General features: G+C 37.2%; 1 protein-coding gene across 11 annotated transcripts in view; it reads right to left on the minus strand.

Moving 5' to 3' along the window:
- The window catches only part of ERBIN (erbb2 interacting protein), a 121,394-nt gene that overhangs the window by 41,145 nt on the left and 63,669 nt on the right, over positions 1-16,580 (minus strand). For all 11 annotated transcript variants that reach the window (XM_083816634.1, XM_083816633.1, XM_083816640.1 and 8 more), the window contains 3 exons: positions 10,731-10,809; positions 9,850-9,939; positions 1,088-1,144 (listed from right to left, as the gene is read on the minus strand). In XM_083816634.1, coding sequence (XP_083672760.1) covers positions 1,088-1,144; positions 9,850-9,939; positions 10,731-10,809 — 226 coding nt within the window. The remainder of the gene's footprint in view (positions 1-1,087; positions 1,145-9,849; positions 9,940-10,730; positions 10,810-16,580) is intronic.

The raw sequence follows: 16,580 nt of genomic DNA on the forward strand, positions 1-16,580 counted from the left end.
GAAAATGCCCACATTCTCCACTCCCGCTCTACTCTGCGCTGGTGCGGCCTCACCTCGAGTACTGTGTGCAGTTCTGGGCACCACAGTACAAAAAGGATGTGAAACTGTTGGAGAGTGTCCAGAGGAGGGCGACGAAGATGGTGAAGGGTCTAGAGGGGAAGACATATGAGGAATGGCTGAGGTCACTGGGCCTGTTCAGCCTGGAGAAGAGGAGGCTGAGGGGGGACCTCGTCGCAGTCTACAACTTCCTCGCGAGGGGGAGTGGAGAGGAAGTGCTGACCTATTCTCTGTTATCACCAGTGATAGGACCCGCGGGAACGGTGTCAAGCTGAGGCAGGGGAAGTTTAAGCTGGACATCACAAAGAGGTTCTTCACTGAGAGGGTGGTCGCACACTGGAACAGGCTCCCCAGTGAAGTAGTCACTGCACCAAGCCCGTCTGAATTTAAGAAGAGATTGGACTGTGCACTTAGTCACATGGTCTAAACTTTTGGGCAGACCTGTGCGGTGCCAGGAGTTGGACTTGATGATCCTTATGGGTCCCTTCCAACTCGGGATATTCTATGATTCTATGAAAAAAACGTTCACATCATGTGAATCACGCTTCCTCAGTCATTCAGAATAAGCATCTTGAACCCATCACTTGATTTAGAGATAATGATCTTAACTACCAATGTCTTGTTTCAGGTGCTCAGCCATCTGAGATGTACCCAGTCAGGCATCTGTGCACTGACAGAATGTGTGCAAAAAACCTGCAGACACCTTAGAATGATCTTCCTGAATTGCTCACATCTTGACTTAAAAGATCCAGAGGTGGGTCAGAAATCCACAGAGCTGGACATGGACAGAAAACTTCAAGTACAGAAAGGGGTACCAAGAAAAATTCATGCAAACCTCTATAGGAAAACCAACCACTCTGCAAGGGTATCTGATTTCGGCAGTATGAGGAGAAATTCTCTTGAGAAGTTACTTCGGTTACTTAGCTACAGATTATAAGTTGTAATCTACTTTTCCATATGCATTACTCTATTAGTATAACTACAGAAAAAAACCTCCAAAGTACTTTATATAAGATTCATACATACTTACTTTGGCAATATTTTTAACTGGTTTTCTCTAAGTTCCAATATCTGTAGTTTAGTTAATCTGTAACAGAAAGGCATAACAAATTATCACAATATACTGTATTTTATGACAAAAGCAATCTCTGAACTTATTTATATTGCTAAATTTACATTTCAAAAGAGATGTACAAGTCTGAAATATTTTCTTGTAAGAATGCAAATGTTTCATGCAGAAATCTGCTTGTCAAATTAATTTACTCATTAAGGTTTGGTTTTCAAGAAGCAGCAAACCTTCTTTTCTGCACCTGCTGGAACACAGTTGTTTTCCCTCAACTTACGGATTTTAAAGTATTTCATTGGATTCATTAGGAGTCTATGCCATCCTCGCATATAGAGGTACACACAAAATAAGAAAGGCAGATCAGTCTGCACAAGTTATGATGATGAATTTCTAATACAGGAAATTTATCAGAATATTTCATATGAAAGGACTCATTAGTGGAATACTCGTGGTTTTCCACATGGTAAAAACAGCCTTTACATTCATATTTGATTTCATTCCATATTCTTTTTAGTCAACTTCTTAATCTATTTTGATATTTCTATTAGAGGACACTTTTTTTTTTTTGACCTTTCTCTGAGTAAATCCTTGGTGCAAGATAAATAACCTCTAAATTCCGCACTCAACTGTTAGGCCCAGGTAAGTTCAAAGCAGTCTTGACATTCAAGCAATGTAGCGTCCCCAGCAGATTTTTTTTTGCATTAGTTCAGAAGTGACAAGATTCTTTATTAAGTGAAATGCAGAAACTGAATTTGGTTTAAATATAGACGGGGTTGTAAAGACAAGAATTCTACACGTGACCCATCAACAGGCCTCATACTACACAAAATAGGGCAGTAAGCTCCACGACTGAAAAAGGAGCTCAGTGAACAGACAGACCAGTCTTTCCTGAAGGTGCTGTGCTGAACTGAGTACGCTGTAAGGACGCAGACAAAAACCTTAATTCTTATTAAGCAGTGGTAACTATATACGAAGTAAAAATAGAATGCCTGAAAACAATATTTGTTTTTCCTCAAAACAGTCTCTCATTTTTGGATGCATCTGAAAGCAGCGATCTGCCACGCCTACAAATAATCTAAGAATATAACAGTCACCTTGAAATATAGCACAGCTCAGCCTACTAGCACAGCATCGCAAGCAATAGCAGCCAGCTGTTAGCTAGTGCTGGAGGGGAACCTCCTCCCCCACAGCTTCCCAGAGAAACAACAACCTTGTAAGGATGCTGAAAGAATACCTTACAGTAGGTAACGCACGAAAGAAATAAATCTCCTCCCCCCCAGATTCATTGCTGACTTTGAATGCTGTCCCCACCTGTGTTAATACTACTGTGGCTGCACAACAAACCTATACCAAAATGGCATTCAAATCCAGTTCAGACAGGCCTACGGGGAACTGTGCAGGCATTCAGATTTACAAAGCACAGGAGACATGATTTTGCCCTACTACTTTAAAAAAGAAAGTGTTTTCCATGTTCTAAAATAGGACAACAAAATAGACTGTTTTCAAAGGAGTATTCTGGAAAGTGTTATGTTTTTCATCTTAACATGAGGTAAAACAAAAAATGTGAAAACAGAACTACTAAAGAAACAAAGCAAGTAGAGGATGTTCCTTAAACTTGCTCAAAAGCTTCTCGAAGCCACTCAGCTCTTTGCTTTGCCTGACTTGAAGGACTTGAAATCCAGCTCATAGTAACATTGCTGCTGTTCATCTAGAACATAATTGGAAAAGACTTCTTAGCCTAAGAATCATCTAGGTTGGAAAAGACTTTCAAGATCAAAGATCAGCTATCAGCTGCACCTACCATGTCTCTTAGAGCCAGACCTCATAAATGCTCCAGGGATTGGGACTCCACCACTTCCTTGGGCAGCTTTCCTTTCTAATGCCTGGCAACCAATTCTACAAAGAAATTCTTCCTGATATCCAACCTAAACATCCCTGGCACAACTTGAGACCATTTCCTTGAGTCATCACTTGTCACCTGGGAAAAGAGACCAGAAGACTGACACCCTCCTCACTGCAACATCCTTTCAAGGTAGTTGTGGAAAGCAATGAGGTCTGCCCTCAGCTTTCTGTTCTCCAGACTATGTAACTCCAGTTCCCTCAGTAGCTCCTTTCAACTCCTGTTTTCTAGCCCTTTCACCAGCTTCACCACTGGTGAAACCCTCAGATTTGAATGGTCATTTTGAGTTTGGATTTCTGAACCCAAGAAAAAAACACGTTACACACTTCAAGCGATTAATAGCCTTTCCTAGAAGATACTTCTGTGGCATCTTGTGGCTTGCATAGCACCTAAATTTTGCTCAAGGGTACATTGGACATACAGGAAGCATTTTCCCATAATCATTTACCATTTTAATCTGCTGCAGCTTTCTCAATTCCTTGCTTTTTGTGCAACCAGGTAAGAGTCTTAGCTAGCAGCTGCTCAGTTTTATTATCAAAGTAATTCTTTTTTTCATACTGAGAAGATACCACACTTGTCCTATGTGTCAATACATGCCCAGGAACTGGGAGCCTTTCCTCACAGCAAAACATTGCAAAACTCAAACCAAGTTCTACAGACTTTTATTCCTGCATTTTAATCACATTGTCTTATAACTTCTGTTTCCCAAAGCTTTAAATGTTTGTTACCCACTGTAAAGCTCCTCCCTCCCCAGTTCATTGCAGACTTGGACAGATGCAACACCATGAGGTCTATTACATCTTGACTACTAAAGATTCTCCAAGTATGACAAAGAGAATGAACAATCTTCTTTAGAAAGGAGAAATAATAATCCTTTCTCTTTGGAGATTGCAGATGTTGCTCTTTATAGTTCTAAGGATAAAGTTATCACCTCAACAGCACAACTGTAGCTCTAGGCCTGCTTTGATATTAGATCATGCCCATTACCAGCACTGATTAGGGCCAGCCCCTGAAAAGGCAAACACTTCAAGAATACAGGAGAACAAGGACAATCCACCCAATGAGACAACAATTCTTCACTCACTAGTAAGAAATCATTTCCCACTACCACCTTTCTGATGCATCCCACGACTTTCAAGTATCTGTGCTCAGATTCTTACTGATTCACAACAAGTCTGTTTCTAAACACTGAACTAAAAATAAAGTAGCACGATCAACTCCAAAACACTTTATTTTGGGAAGGCTTCCACAATCAAACATTGCCTTAGGCTCCAGTTGGTGTTTTGCTTTGAAGACAGGGAAAACAACTAGTCAGGTTTTAGCTTTTCTTCACAACACATGTATGCAGTCAAACTTCTCAGTTGAAAGCAGTGGAAGCATTCATATGCTAAGCTATATATATGTACACCCACACTTCGTTGACTTTAGCCAGAACCCACTGTATTACAGTTTTCATAAGCCTATTCAATGAAATTAAAAGCGTGTCGTCAGTGATAGAAAGATTCACAGGTTTGTAACCCTGTTTCATGTTCTGCTCTCTCTTCTGCTAACCCTAAGAGCCAAAATATCTTATTTCTTATGTGTAGAGCAGGGGCTACTGGACAAATATTTTCAGCTTCTCCTGGCTGGGAGATACAGGCTGCGTCTAAACTAGTAATTTTCTTGCAGTAATTAGTAGAAATATTGGCCTGAAGCAGTTGCCATCTCTTCCATTCTGACTGGGAGGGTTAATTCAAGTTTAATGTAATCATACACATCAAATACTTAGCCTAGCTGCTCTTTAAATTGCTGCCGTACACACCCATGCTAAGCATTTGAATTCCTGCAATGGAATTGGAAAAAAATGAAGCTTTAATTTGGAGAAGAAATACAGACAGATTAGTTCACCTATATTAAAAGAAAAATAAGTCACAATGGCAGAATATATATTTCCTGTGCCATTCTATCACTAAGATTTGTTGTATTCATAAGAAAGTATTTCATCTCTCGACTGTAAAAACCCGTAACCATTAAATACTTACACAGCACCTACACACAAAGGTATAGGGGAGTATTATTCAAGTATACCTGAAGTAATGGTCTCAACAAAATTATTGCTGCAATATTTCTATGGAAACAACTTCAGCTACATTATAAAAGTAGTTTATCTTGAGAAAACCTCTATGTGAATACCTTACACATGGTAAGATGTTCTTCCTAAATCTGATTTAACTACACAATCTGTAAAAATGTAAAATCACTCTTCAACAGCAGTCATTCCTTGGACAGACAGTATAATGTTTGTACATTTCATAGAGAGAAGATCCTGATTTTTAACCTCCTTCACTCTTTATGAATCTTAACTAAAACAGAAAGACAAGAGGACTGAAATACATGCATCCTATAATGGGTTGCATTTTACTTAAGTTTGCAAACTTGCTTAGGTGTAACTATATCAAGTCCCCAGTTTGATCATCATCGTACATTTATGTAAAACGCTAGCCTGAAGTAGAAACTTCTCAAAGCATCTACTGCTGCAGGTTCCTGAGAAACAAGAGCAGAAGTAATTTCATAGCAAAATCACAATAAAAAGTCTCTGGAAACAATACCCCACTACAGACAACATTATCAGTGCTTTTAAAACAATGCTTAAGATATAACACCTTGCTTATCTTAAACACCCAACAATAAATAACACCTCTCTTTTAAACCTGTTCAAACATTACCATACAATGAGCTTCAAGTTTAGAATACTCCGCTTATATATTTCTATATCTGAATGTGAATATATATGGTGTATTTAGATACAACATGTATAGTTTTCTTCAGTATACATAAGCAGTTTTCAGACTTCAGCACATTGGCATGAAGGCTAACTCTGGGACCAAGATCAATATTCATGTATTCAAATTACAATTTGGGAATGGAGGAAAAAACACAATCACCCCAGAATTCCAGAGGAACTAGCACACTTGATCACAAGTCTGGTGATTTTTAATAAGTCTAACAGGCTAGACAACTGCAACACCACCGAAGGACAGCGAGTATCTAGTACTCATAAAGGAGGAGAAAAAAGACTGGATAACCTTGACCTCAATAATATGCAAAGTTTGAGCACAAATTTTGAAGCAGAGAATGAAATGGAGATAAATGCAATAAAAAGATGCATGAATATACCAGAAGTAATTTGCATTACAGTTTTCTTTCCTAACCATCAGGCTGAAGATTTCTGAGAGGTATTCAAAGATCCATTTTGAGACTATCCTGTTCAATGTTTTCTAACAGAAAAAGACAGGAAAAGTTTGATTAGGCTGAACAGACAGTCACAGTACAATATAGTATTAGAACACTTTAGAGGGAAAAAAACTGTACAACATTAAGGACAGAAAGAATGGAAGAGGGACAGGATGCCACAGTAGCAAATCATGTACTTATTATTTCCTTGTCGAGTCATCAGTCATTTTTAACTGAGCTGTCCAATGCATCAGTTGATCATGTGGGAAAAAACATTCAGCAGCTGCAAAAAGGGCTAGTGGAACACTAGAGTGTAACCACTGACATTTCAAAGAGAAACAAGAAGATAATCATGACATTGTACAAGCCATGAAGAGAACTCAATTTGGATCCTAAATATAGCTACAGATGCTGTCATCCTCCATCATTAAAAAAAATAGAAATTCAAACTGAAACTAGTTCCAAGATCTATTAATAAAGGCACAAAGAAAAACCTGTCATATCAGAGGGAAAATGGATTTTGTTTAGTCTGTCGGATTGAGAGAGGGATATGGGAACACCACAAAAAAAAAAAAAAAACAGGTGAGAGAATGGGGGAAAAAACACTCCTGAGAGATGACAGCAATTAAACTGTAGAACAGATGAGTATGAGCAGTCAGAGAGAAACTGATGCGGGAAACCACACTTTAAAACTAAGCTGGTGGAACAGAGACCCTGGCACATGAACAGAAAAATCTAACGAGAGTTACTATTCTTAAAAGGTATTATTGCCTGTAGTTACCAGAAAGAGAAGGAAACAAAACTCAATTACTATGCTTTATGCCTTCACGTGTTCTTATGTATTGAAGAGTAGAAGCTTTAAGAACACATACACAACAACTGAGGCACAGAATTGGAAGAAGGTGAAGGCTTGTCCTGGATGTAAATAACTGACAACACTCAGCAAGTGTTAAAATAACGTTCAGTTTGCCTCAGCAAGCATTAAAGCACTATTTCCCTTCCATATGCACAACAACAAAAAATGAACAGTGATATGAACAGTTACTGCATACTCACAAACATCTGAATTCTAGCTATTTTTACTCTACATTTTCAGACTATATATTTTTTTCAGAATTTTATTTTTTTAATTTTATTGTACTTTACAGGCACAATGAAATTTACAGTTCTTTTATTAAAGAGAGAAGAAACATTTTACATAGAATGTGGTACAGCTGTACAACTATACAACACATGCCTTTAACACTGATGACATTAGAAACAGAGGCCTGTGAAATTAGTTTCTACTTGATGTCCTGAAAATGTATAGAAATAGGCATTATATAGAGAAATAGAGCTGTTAAAACTTAGCACCCTCTGATTTTTTATTTTGATCAGTTCAGACATAACATGATACAAACACTCTCATTGTATGGGCCACACAGTTTCAGTTCATATGTACTTAGTCCATCATCTCCTATTTTTCAGGAGATGCAGTACACCACAGAGAAATGTGAAATTCTGAAGATCACCTGACCTTCACAGAAACACCAAGAGCTCTATTGGATAGACAGATTTATTCCTGCAGGAAGCACTACAATGGGAGAAAATCCCTCTGCATACAAATGATCTACATGATACAGCGTGGAAGAGGAAACAGAAAGACTTGTCTGAGTTTGAGTCCCAGTTCTATAGAACATAGCTTATATTAAAAAGACTACCTTAAGGAGAAATAGATGGAAGAAAAAGACAGAAAAAAATCACAAAGCTTTTAAAAGAAAAAATAAAAATGCCATCAGGACACAGAACAGAAATCCCCCAACTGAAAGAAAATTTCTGTGTGCTAGGTCAGTAAGACAGCAATCCTCTTCCTTCAAGCTCATGTAGTTCTGAGCAGAAATCTAATACATACTTATTTTGTCCCAATGTTGGGATTGTCAGCAAAAGCTTTGTTAAATTTACAGAACTTTAAAAACCAACCAAACAAAAAACTCTCTTCCACAAAACCTCAACTCTCTTTTACACGATGATCGATCAGTTAAAACAGAAAAGTTCTTTTGAAAGAAATTTTGGGGTTTTATTTTATCTCTAATTTGTTCTAGAGTTCTGTTTTCAAATATCCAACAGTTAACATTTTATCAGATTCATTATTTTCTAATTTATTTCATCTAAAAATTACTTTCCTATAGAATATTTATTCTGTGCAATACAGAATAAATGTACTAGGCAAGCAAACTTACATGAAGTATTTTGAATGACTTCACCATTTGCCTAACAATTAAGCAAGTTACAGCACACTAAGCATTACAGAAGAGGAAGTGACAGTGATGAAGTAAAATGATAGTGAATTAAGTTTTTTGAGATATTTAAGATTAACTTCAAAAACCAACTATGTCAACCTGAAGTCTTCAATTTTATCTGTACTGCCTGGTTGTTTCTGTTTGTTTTTTTGTTTTGTTGTTGTTTTTTTGTTTTGTTTTTAACTAAGAAAACATTGCCATTTGGTTAAACTATAAAAAAGAAGAAAAACGTACAATCAATCTTTAAAATGCCAACAAAAAGACAACGCATCTTCCAGAAATTCCTTCTTTAACCTTAATGAAGGCTTTTGAAATGAACACTTTGTTAACTAGAAACTAGCATGATAATTAATATTCCTGCATCATAAACAGCTTTTCTGTTAGCAGAGAGTGTAATGTATCTGGTGCTTTTAATCATTCATCAGGCAATGACATATAACCGGACAGAGAAGAATAGGCCACTAACTCGTCACAGATGACTAAAACACTAATGGTCATTAAAGGACTGCACCTGTGCTCATCTTTCACTGCACATCTCCTGATCTGCCAAACTTCTGCAGCACTCTATTTGGAGGCTTTTGTGATCTTTTGCAACCTGTGCTGACCTGAACTAGAACTACATAGTCTAAGGCAAATACATTCACGCAGCAATATGCCTTGTTAACTAATAGCCATATTTCCTGAAAGAGAGGTTTGCTGGACATGAGATAGGGCAGCAGAGTGACAAAGACAGCATAAGATAAGTTAATGTAAAAAGTGAAGAGTACAGGAAAAGCAGAAATTGCTGATCGGCATGGTAAGGACAACAGGACAGACAATTCTCATCTAGGAGTTTTCCTTCTAGCAATAATACCCTTTCACTTTTGTTCCCAAGACTCACTCCATTTTGAAGTGGTAGGGGTTTGGTATGTGTCTCACATTTAAGCTATTATATGGAACAATTTTGCTTAGTCAGTATACCTGAATAAACCATAAATGTTGATGACACTCAAAAATTATATGCATGAAGAAATCTGTGCAACCAAGAGAGGACATGTAGAATTACAAATTCCATTAATTCCTTAACCTGTAATTATCAGACTTATGTTGTAAAAGAAGCAACTGCATAAACATGTTTATTTCTTTGCTTATCATAAGCATTATTTGTCCTGCCTAAACCCCAAATAAAGCAACGGTGATAAAGACATTTTTTTCTTTAAATAATATGGTATAAATGAATAGGTAATGCACACTTCCTCCCCTCCTCCAGTTCACACTTTGCTTGAGTAGAAGCAGAAACTTCTCTGCATAAATTTAAAATTAAATGTAGATACTAAGTTTCAAATTCAACTTACCTGCCAAAATTGGCTGGCAAAAACTCAAGAAAAGCATCATTCAGGTACAGCTGTGTTAGGTTTAACAGTTGGGAAAATCCATCTGGAAGCCTACAAAGAAATAAAATACCATAGTGCCTTCAACTATACTCAGGGCATTAAGTTATACTTTCTTAAACAACAGTATAGTACTGAAATCCTACATACCAACAGCATTAATAGGTGGTAAAAGAACTTCTACAAGACTGCACTAGATACCTGTACAACCCAAGGTTCGTTTCAAAATTATTTTTAAGTATTGAGGACAATATTTATAGGCAGTAAAAACTACAAACAGCAAACATAGTCTTGCTAAGTATTTGTGATCTCCTGACAGCTACTGTGGAAGAAGCATTCATTAGAGGCAATAAGATAAATTAAAACCCATGCAACACCTTTTTTCCTCCACAGCAGACTTACCTTACATGAAGTTTTTTATCTCTGGCAGTGCTACTTTGTCAAGTTAATTTTGTTACTATAGAAGGTGACAAGTAAATCAATTCACACGGGTTGTTTGAAAACACATGGTAGTAGATTTGGAGTAAAATTAATTAGTTATTAAGAAACAAAACTCTTAACACATTTCTCTACCTTCACAGAGAACTAATGGACCAAAAAAAAAGCTAACAAAGCCACATGGAATAATGCAGGATACCTCACATAGCCTATTAACTTGGGCAAAATACGTGACTAACACAGCAATACTCTATCTCAACACAATGAGGCTACAGAAAATACCTCAGGTACCCTCTGTTCCTTGCATCCAGTTACAAGGGTTGGTTCACAAAAATTTGAATGGAGCATGTTTGAGAGTCAGCATTTTTTGCGTAAAATCATAAATATCATAAAAGTTACAAACTTACTTTGAAATTGGATTTACACTCGCTTCAACAACAGTCAAGACTTTGCAGTTTTTTATATTTTCTGGAAACTCCTGTATGCCTGCAAAATACAGTGAGAGGGAGGAGAAATGTTAAACTATTAGACTCCAATACAGACATAAAAATGATCAACATAAAACTGCTACACGTAAAAACCTTAATCCGTTTAGAAACCAGTGGACTGATTCTCAAGTGTTTTGTTTTAGATGAGGTTTTTACAAAAGATATACTCTTCTGCAAAATCAATTCCATTACTATTCTATTGCTAGAGCGTTTCATACAGCAACTTCGCAGGCAGTTCAAGAAACAACATGAAAGTCCACTAACAATTCTAACTGATCATTACCAAATATTAGAGAAATTGTAATGTGCCTGAGATCAGGCCCCCAGTCACAAATTTATTTATTTACTTACTGAGGCACTCATAAACATGGTAGAACAAAGTTTCCAACAGAATTTGCTGGTTAAATGCATGGCTTGTACATACAGCTTAAGTGACAAGGCTTAAAACATTAAAGTACAGTATTCGTGGTTCAAAACAGATCTCCCAGGATAGCTTCAAAATATTTGCAAAGAAGGAAAAAATGCTGCAGATATATTTATATGAAAATTAAGATAATAAGGAATCTCCTTTTTTCCAAGATTACCTCCAGAAATGCCAGAGAACGAAATTGCGACCAAAATATCCGCCAAAATTTGTATTTGTCAGAAGCTGACAAAACGCTTCTTGAAAACAGAAAATATGCATACAACATGTCAGTAAGAAATCAGTACTGAATGATTCTGCTACCCAAGCCTTTCACCTCAATCATCACTATACCATAAAAAAAAAAAATCTACTATAGTATCACAACTGCATTTACTTTCACAATGTATCCCTAACAAAAGAGCTGTACAAGTACCGGTCTTATTTTAAAGAAACTTTGTTATTTTAAGTTTAGCTGAAAAAAAATTAATATAAATAATTTTAAAGAAACATTAAACTTTTAAATAAACTCATGCAAAATAAACATTCATATTGCAATTTTCCAACTTGGATTAAGAATACACTATTTTTTCAAGAAAAATCCATAAGCTACTAGAATAAAGTCAGCATCAATCACCTGTTATTTCAGATAGTACATATTAGCTATTTGTCCTTTAAATGTTTGTAATTGCGTGTGCTTCTAGAACGCTTCCTCATGTGCTTGGAGAGGGCAGTGAATCTAAAGAACAAGACCACTAAAAGGGAACTGTACTCTGGTTGCTCTCTATGCTACTATGCCTCCTTTTCCATAAATTAAATTTAAGCAGAAAGTCTAGTGCTGCTGAAGCAGATTTTTAGGTCTTTCTTGACAGGAACCTGTTTTTCATACCAGTGGCTTAAATTTACTTTTGACTTATACCAGGTGTTGTACTCTGATATTGAGTGGGGGAAGGCAAGAAAAAGCACACCAAACCACACATTTAATCCAGGTGTTTAAAAACTTCTTTCAGTATCACAGACCCTTCTGAGAAATAGGTTATTCAGCTCAATGTTAAAAAACAGAAGTGGAGGTGGCCAGGAGGAATTGAACCATAAACTGAAATATATAGCAAGATTTCTGACGCTTCTGGTTTACTACTCTGTGTGCACACATATGTATACATGTACACTTGAAAACAAATACATAGCTTTAGCCATGTAAATTTTGGTGGAGCTGAGAATGGAGTCAACACAGCAGAAGACAGTGGCTACTGACTGAATTCACTTATCACTCTTCAAAACCAAAACTAAATACTTGTAATGTAATGAAGCTCCATTTCTGGAACACAATGATGTTTTCAGGACCAAAGGTAGTTTTACAGAAAGATTAGAAAAGAACCATGGAATGACCAGGGATGTATTTTATCTATAGGTGTCATATAATCTTTGTATTGTAAGAATAACTTTTCCAAGGAATTTAAGAACTTATGATCTTAATTCTTGTTGTATCAAGAAGCCTTTCTGACCAAACAAGTACATCCAAACATACAGATGTAAAGCATCTAACCTGACACACAATCCTGAACCATTACAGATGCACAAAAATCTAGCACAAGGCCTGTCTAGATAAAGTTAAGGATTATTTATATAAAGTGGTCTTCTATCATCCAAAAGGCACGTCAAGACCATTTGTTTGCTGATGATACAACATTGTCTTTTTAAAATGAATCATGTCTACAATAATCAACAGTGATCAACGCCGTGTTTCAGACCACTCTATGCCATTAGTTTTGTTGTTTGAATCACAGAGATTTTCTAAGCTCAGTTATTCTGAAAGTTGGGCACACTACTGGCTTTGGCTTGGTCCTTAGATGAAAGATCGCTCTCATCCAACAGGTTAAAATTCACGTTAATATTAATATTTCCACTGCCTATGTCAAGAACTTACAGAAGCACAGAAGTCTCAGATCTCTGATAATTGCCTAGAAAACAAACCACAGCACATCTTCTAGAGAGGACAAAGTCATTGTAAATTTACTGTCAAAAGAACAGCCAAATAAAATATTAGCTATCCAAATACAGACATGTCATATCGGTATGCTTTTGTACATGAGAGGACTCTACAGTAGGCTCGATTGACTATGCCTTAGGCAAGAGGCAACAACAGTTTTAACAACAAATTAACAACAAAAACTAAACTGACATGAGAAAGCTAACAATGAGCCAGTCCGTGAAATTTAATTTTGCTTATTTTTAGAGCCAGGATTGGTATGGTCTTTACCAAACTCACTCAGCACTTCAGTATGGATGAATAGCAGCAGCCATTATATATATTTCATACTGTGAATAATGTATGAATATATATATAAAGTATGAAAATATATGTAATGTTTTCAGTACCAATCCAGAAGATAGGAAAAAATTCAGAGACTGCTCCTCTATATCAAGTGACAGAAAGTAACACTTACTGCCTATACAACAAGCTTCAGACACTCATTTTTCCTCAGCTACATCCCTACTGCACACTTAAAACATGCAGTTACTGTTGGATTAATAATAATCAATTTGATAGCTACTCCCACCCTCCATGAGGATCTGATCAACGAGCACAGCAAATTAAGATCCACATTCTGTTCTAAATCTCACTTTCCTTTAGGGTTTTTTATGGCTTCCTCTATATACTGACTCTGAAGGTTACAGAAGAGGAAGATAAAGCAGATTACTTGGGAGTTATCTAGCCTCTTGCAGCCTTATCCCACTTTCCTTCAGAAGCATCATGTGGTTAGGTTCTTTAACCTGCTATTTCCTATTTTATGTGATAACAACCATCACCCCCATCCCATTTTTGTGCTGTAGTTGATTCACAGATCATGCTTACTGTTTTACAAAAAAAAAACCAAACTATCACACTTGTGGACTTTGACCATTTGCAGAGCACAGCAAGAGAAAAGACATTAGCTGGTAATCTTTAATTCTAACCACTAGATCCACAAACTGAACTGAGAGCAAAGTTCTTTTTGCAATGCAGTTTCTCACAGAAGTAATATTTATGTAATAGAAGTTAGTATTTATTTTTCCATTTCTTCTACCCCGTTTTCCTAAATTTCCGGCATTTTTAAATTCACTGGCCAATTTCTACCACAAACATGACTTTTTTTTTTTTAAGGGGGGGCTGGAAGATTGAAAAGGAAAATTTGGCAGTTGAGTAAGGAAGAGAATCTAAAATTATTGTCTGGACTGAGACAAAAGCAGAAAGTATTCATCATTCAGAACTCTATGTAGCAAAAATTCACCAGCTAGCCAGCACAACCTACAGAGTGGTGGTTAATCAGGATCACCAAAACAGCTGCAGCACATGCCCAAATAGGATACCAGAAAGGTCACACAAGGATTGAAGGTCAACAGGCAGAAGTATGTAGGTAATCAACCTCAGTTCTGGATCACAAGGCACAGCTGAAATAAGGAATTTCGCCTGATCTCTACCTCCCCAGAGAGCAATGATTATTTTGGCACAGCTCAATAGAGCAAATGTGCACAAATCTCCCTCTCTTTGTTTAGGCTGGATTAAGGCAATTGTAAGTATAATTGGGGTCTCGCTCACCACCTGGAGTTACACTGATCTCCTCCCCAACACAGCACAATCCTTTCTTATCACCAGGGCCAGCATTACTTACAGAGCAGAAGAGAAAACTGGAACCATCCTTTGCCTCCACTGGAAAAGATTTTTCACTCAGAAATATTGGCATTTCCAGTTTTACAGAGAATTGTGCAAGTCAAATCCACTGCTGGCAGAAGCCTTCACTGCAATGGGGTCCAGAGCTGACATCCTAGCATGCTGTTGTTTCAGCCCTGCTGCAGATGGGGGTTTGCTCTGCTGTTCATACTCTAGACATGCGGTCATATTTTTCTTTGCAACTACTAAAACCACTATTCCCAAACTTCTGCTACTCAAACTATTACTGCTAGAGACAACAGTGGCACTGCCTCTAAATCAAGTTCCACCTCTTCTCATGTAGGAGGATTTTAAGCATAGACTTGCCGAAAAAATATATTGTTTCAATTCCTTAAAAGCACAGAGAATCACTAACAAACATAAGACCTGTACAAGCCATATAGGTGATGCCCCCAAAGGAAAGAGTTTACAGCTGAATATCTCAGCTTGTGTGAAACATGAGAAAATATTTTTATTATTTTTTTTTCCTCACCAGAGAGCACCACACCAAAAGGACCTTTTGCTGCACAAGTGGAACTACAGCACTCTGTGCATCCTTCCCATTCTGCATTCTTACATCCCATTCTGCATTCTTACAAGTGTAGAGGGCACAGAGGCAAACATACAGCCTCAGTTTGCATGACTATGAAAGCAACTTCAACTATGTACATTGCTCCCTGAGATAATTTATTCATTCTGGTCTCAAGTTTTGGACAAGCAGCAATTAGGACCTGCCTGAAAGCAGCTCCACCATAAAAAGAACAACTTTTGTTTGCTCTTCCACTCAGTCCTCTGCTTCAGCTGTCCTACCAGCTGAACATGGAAACAAACATGGAAATCAAAATATTTTCAGAGCTCAGGAATACATGCCACAACTGCCCCAAAGAGTACAGAAAAATGTTTGTATATGCTGAGTTTAAATGGAAAACTTAAAATAGTTTCAGTCACAGGCTGTATTCATATATTTATAAAATATGCCTAAATTCAGGATTTCTTCATACCTTTGATATTGAAAACAGATTTTTCATTATTCACAATGTAAGCAGTCTTTAAGACGAATCAATTTGCCGCACACTGCTGACTCAGCCATTGTTGCTTTCATCTTTCCAAAACTCTTACAGAACCCCCTGACCCAGCGGGTTTCAGATCACCCAGGAGCTCAGGTTTCCATGAGATGCCTGATCAGGCACGAGAGCAGCTGTAACGCCTTCCTGCTCAGAGCTGGAGTCGCAACTGTGCACAATGTTGGCCTCTGTGCACAAGGTGGTACTCAGTACACCAGTATTCTCCAAGCAGCTTAGGAACCTCCAGCTTATTTAGTGAAAGCCTATCCTAAATCAATCATTTCAAGACTAAGCAGCAACTATTGCAAATATATTTTCATCTAGTTTTCAACTCAAAGCTTTTGAAACCTGCTACATGTTGATTTTCAGTTGCTTTTCTTGCCCTCTCATAACGAAGACTGACAATTGCTGTAGCAGTAAACCTCCTAGAATTCCTTGCAAGGTGGTTCTCCTCATACATAAGCATTACAGAATTCATGGCTTTCTGCCTACCTCTTGCTAAAGGCAAAAATATGTAATCTTTGAGATCTCTGGAAGAGCTACCTTTCTCAAGAAGTACAACTCAAAATATAAAACTGTCAAAAATGTAACATCATTACTAGAGTTTCTGT

This window comes from Anser anser, assembly GCF_964211835.1.
Source record: "Anser anser genome assembly, chromosome: Z".
Classification (NCBI taxonomy): Eukaryota; Metazoa; Chordata; class Aves; order Anseriformes; family Anatidae; genus Anser; species Anser anser.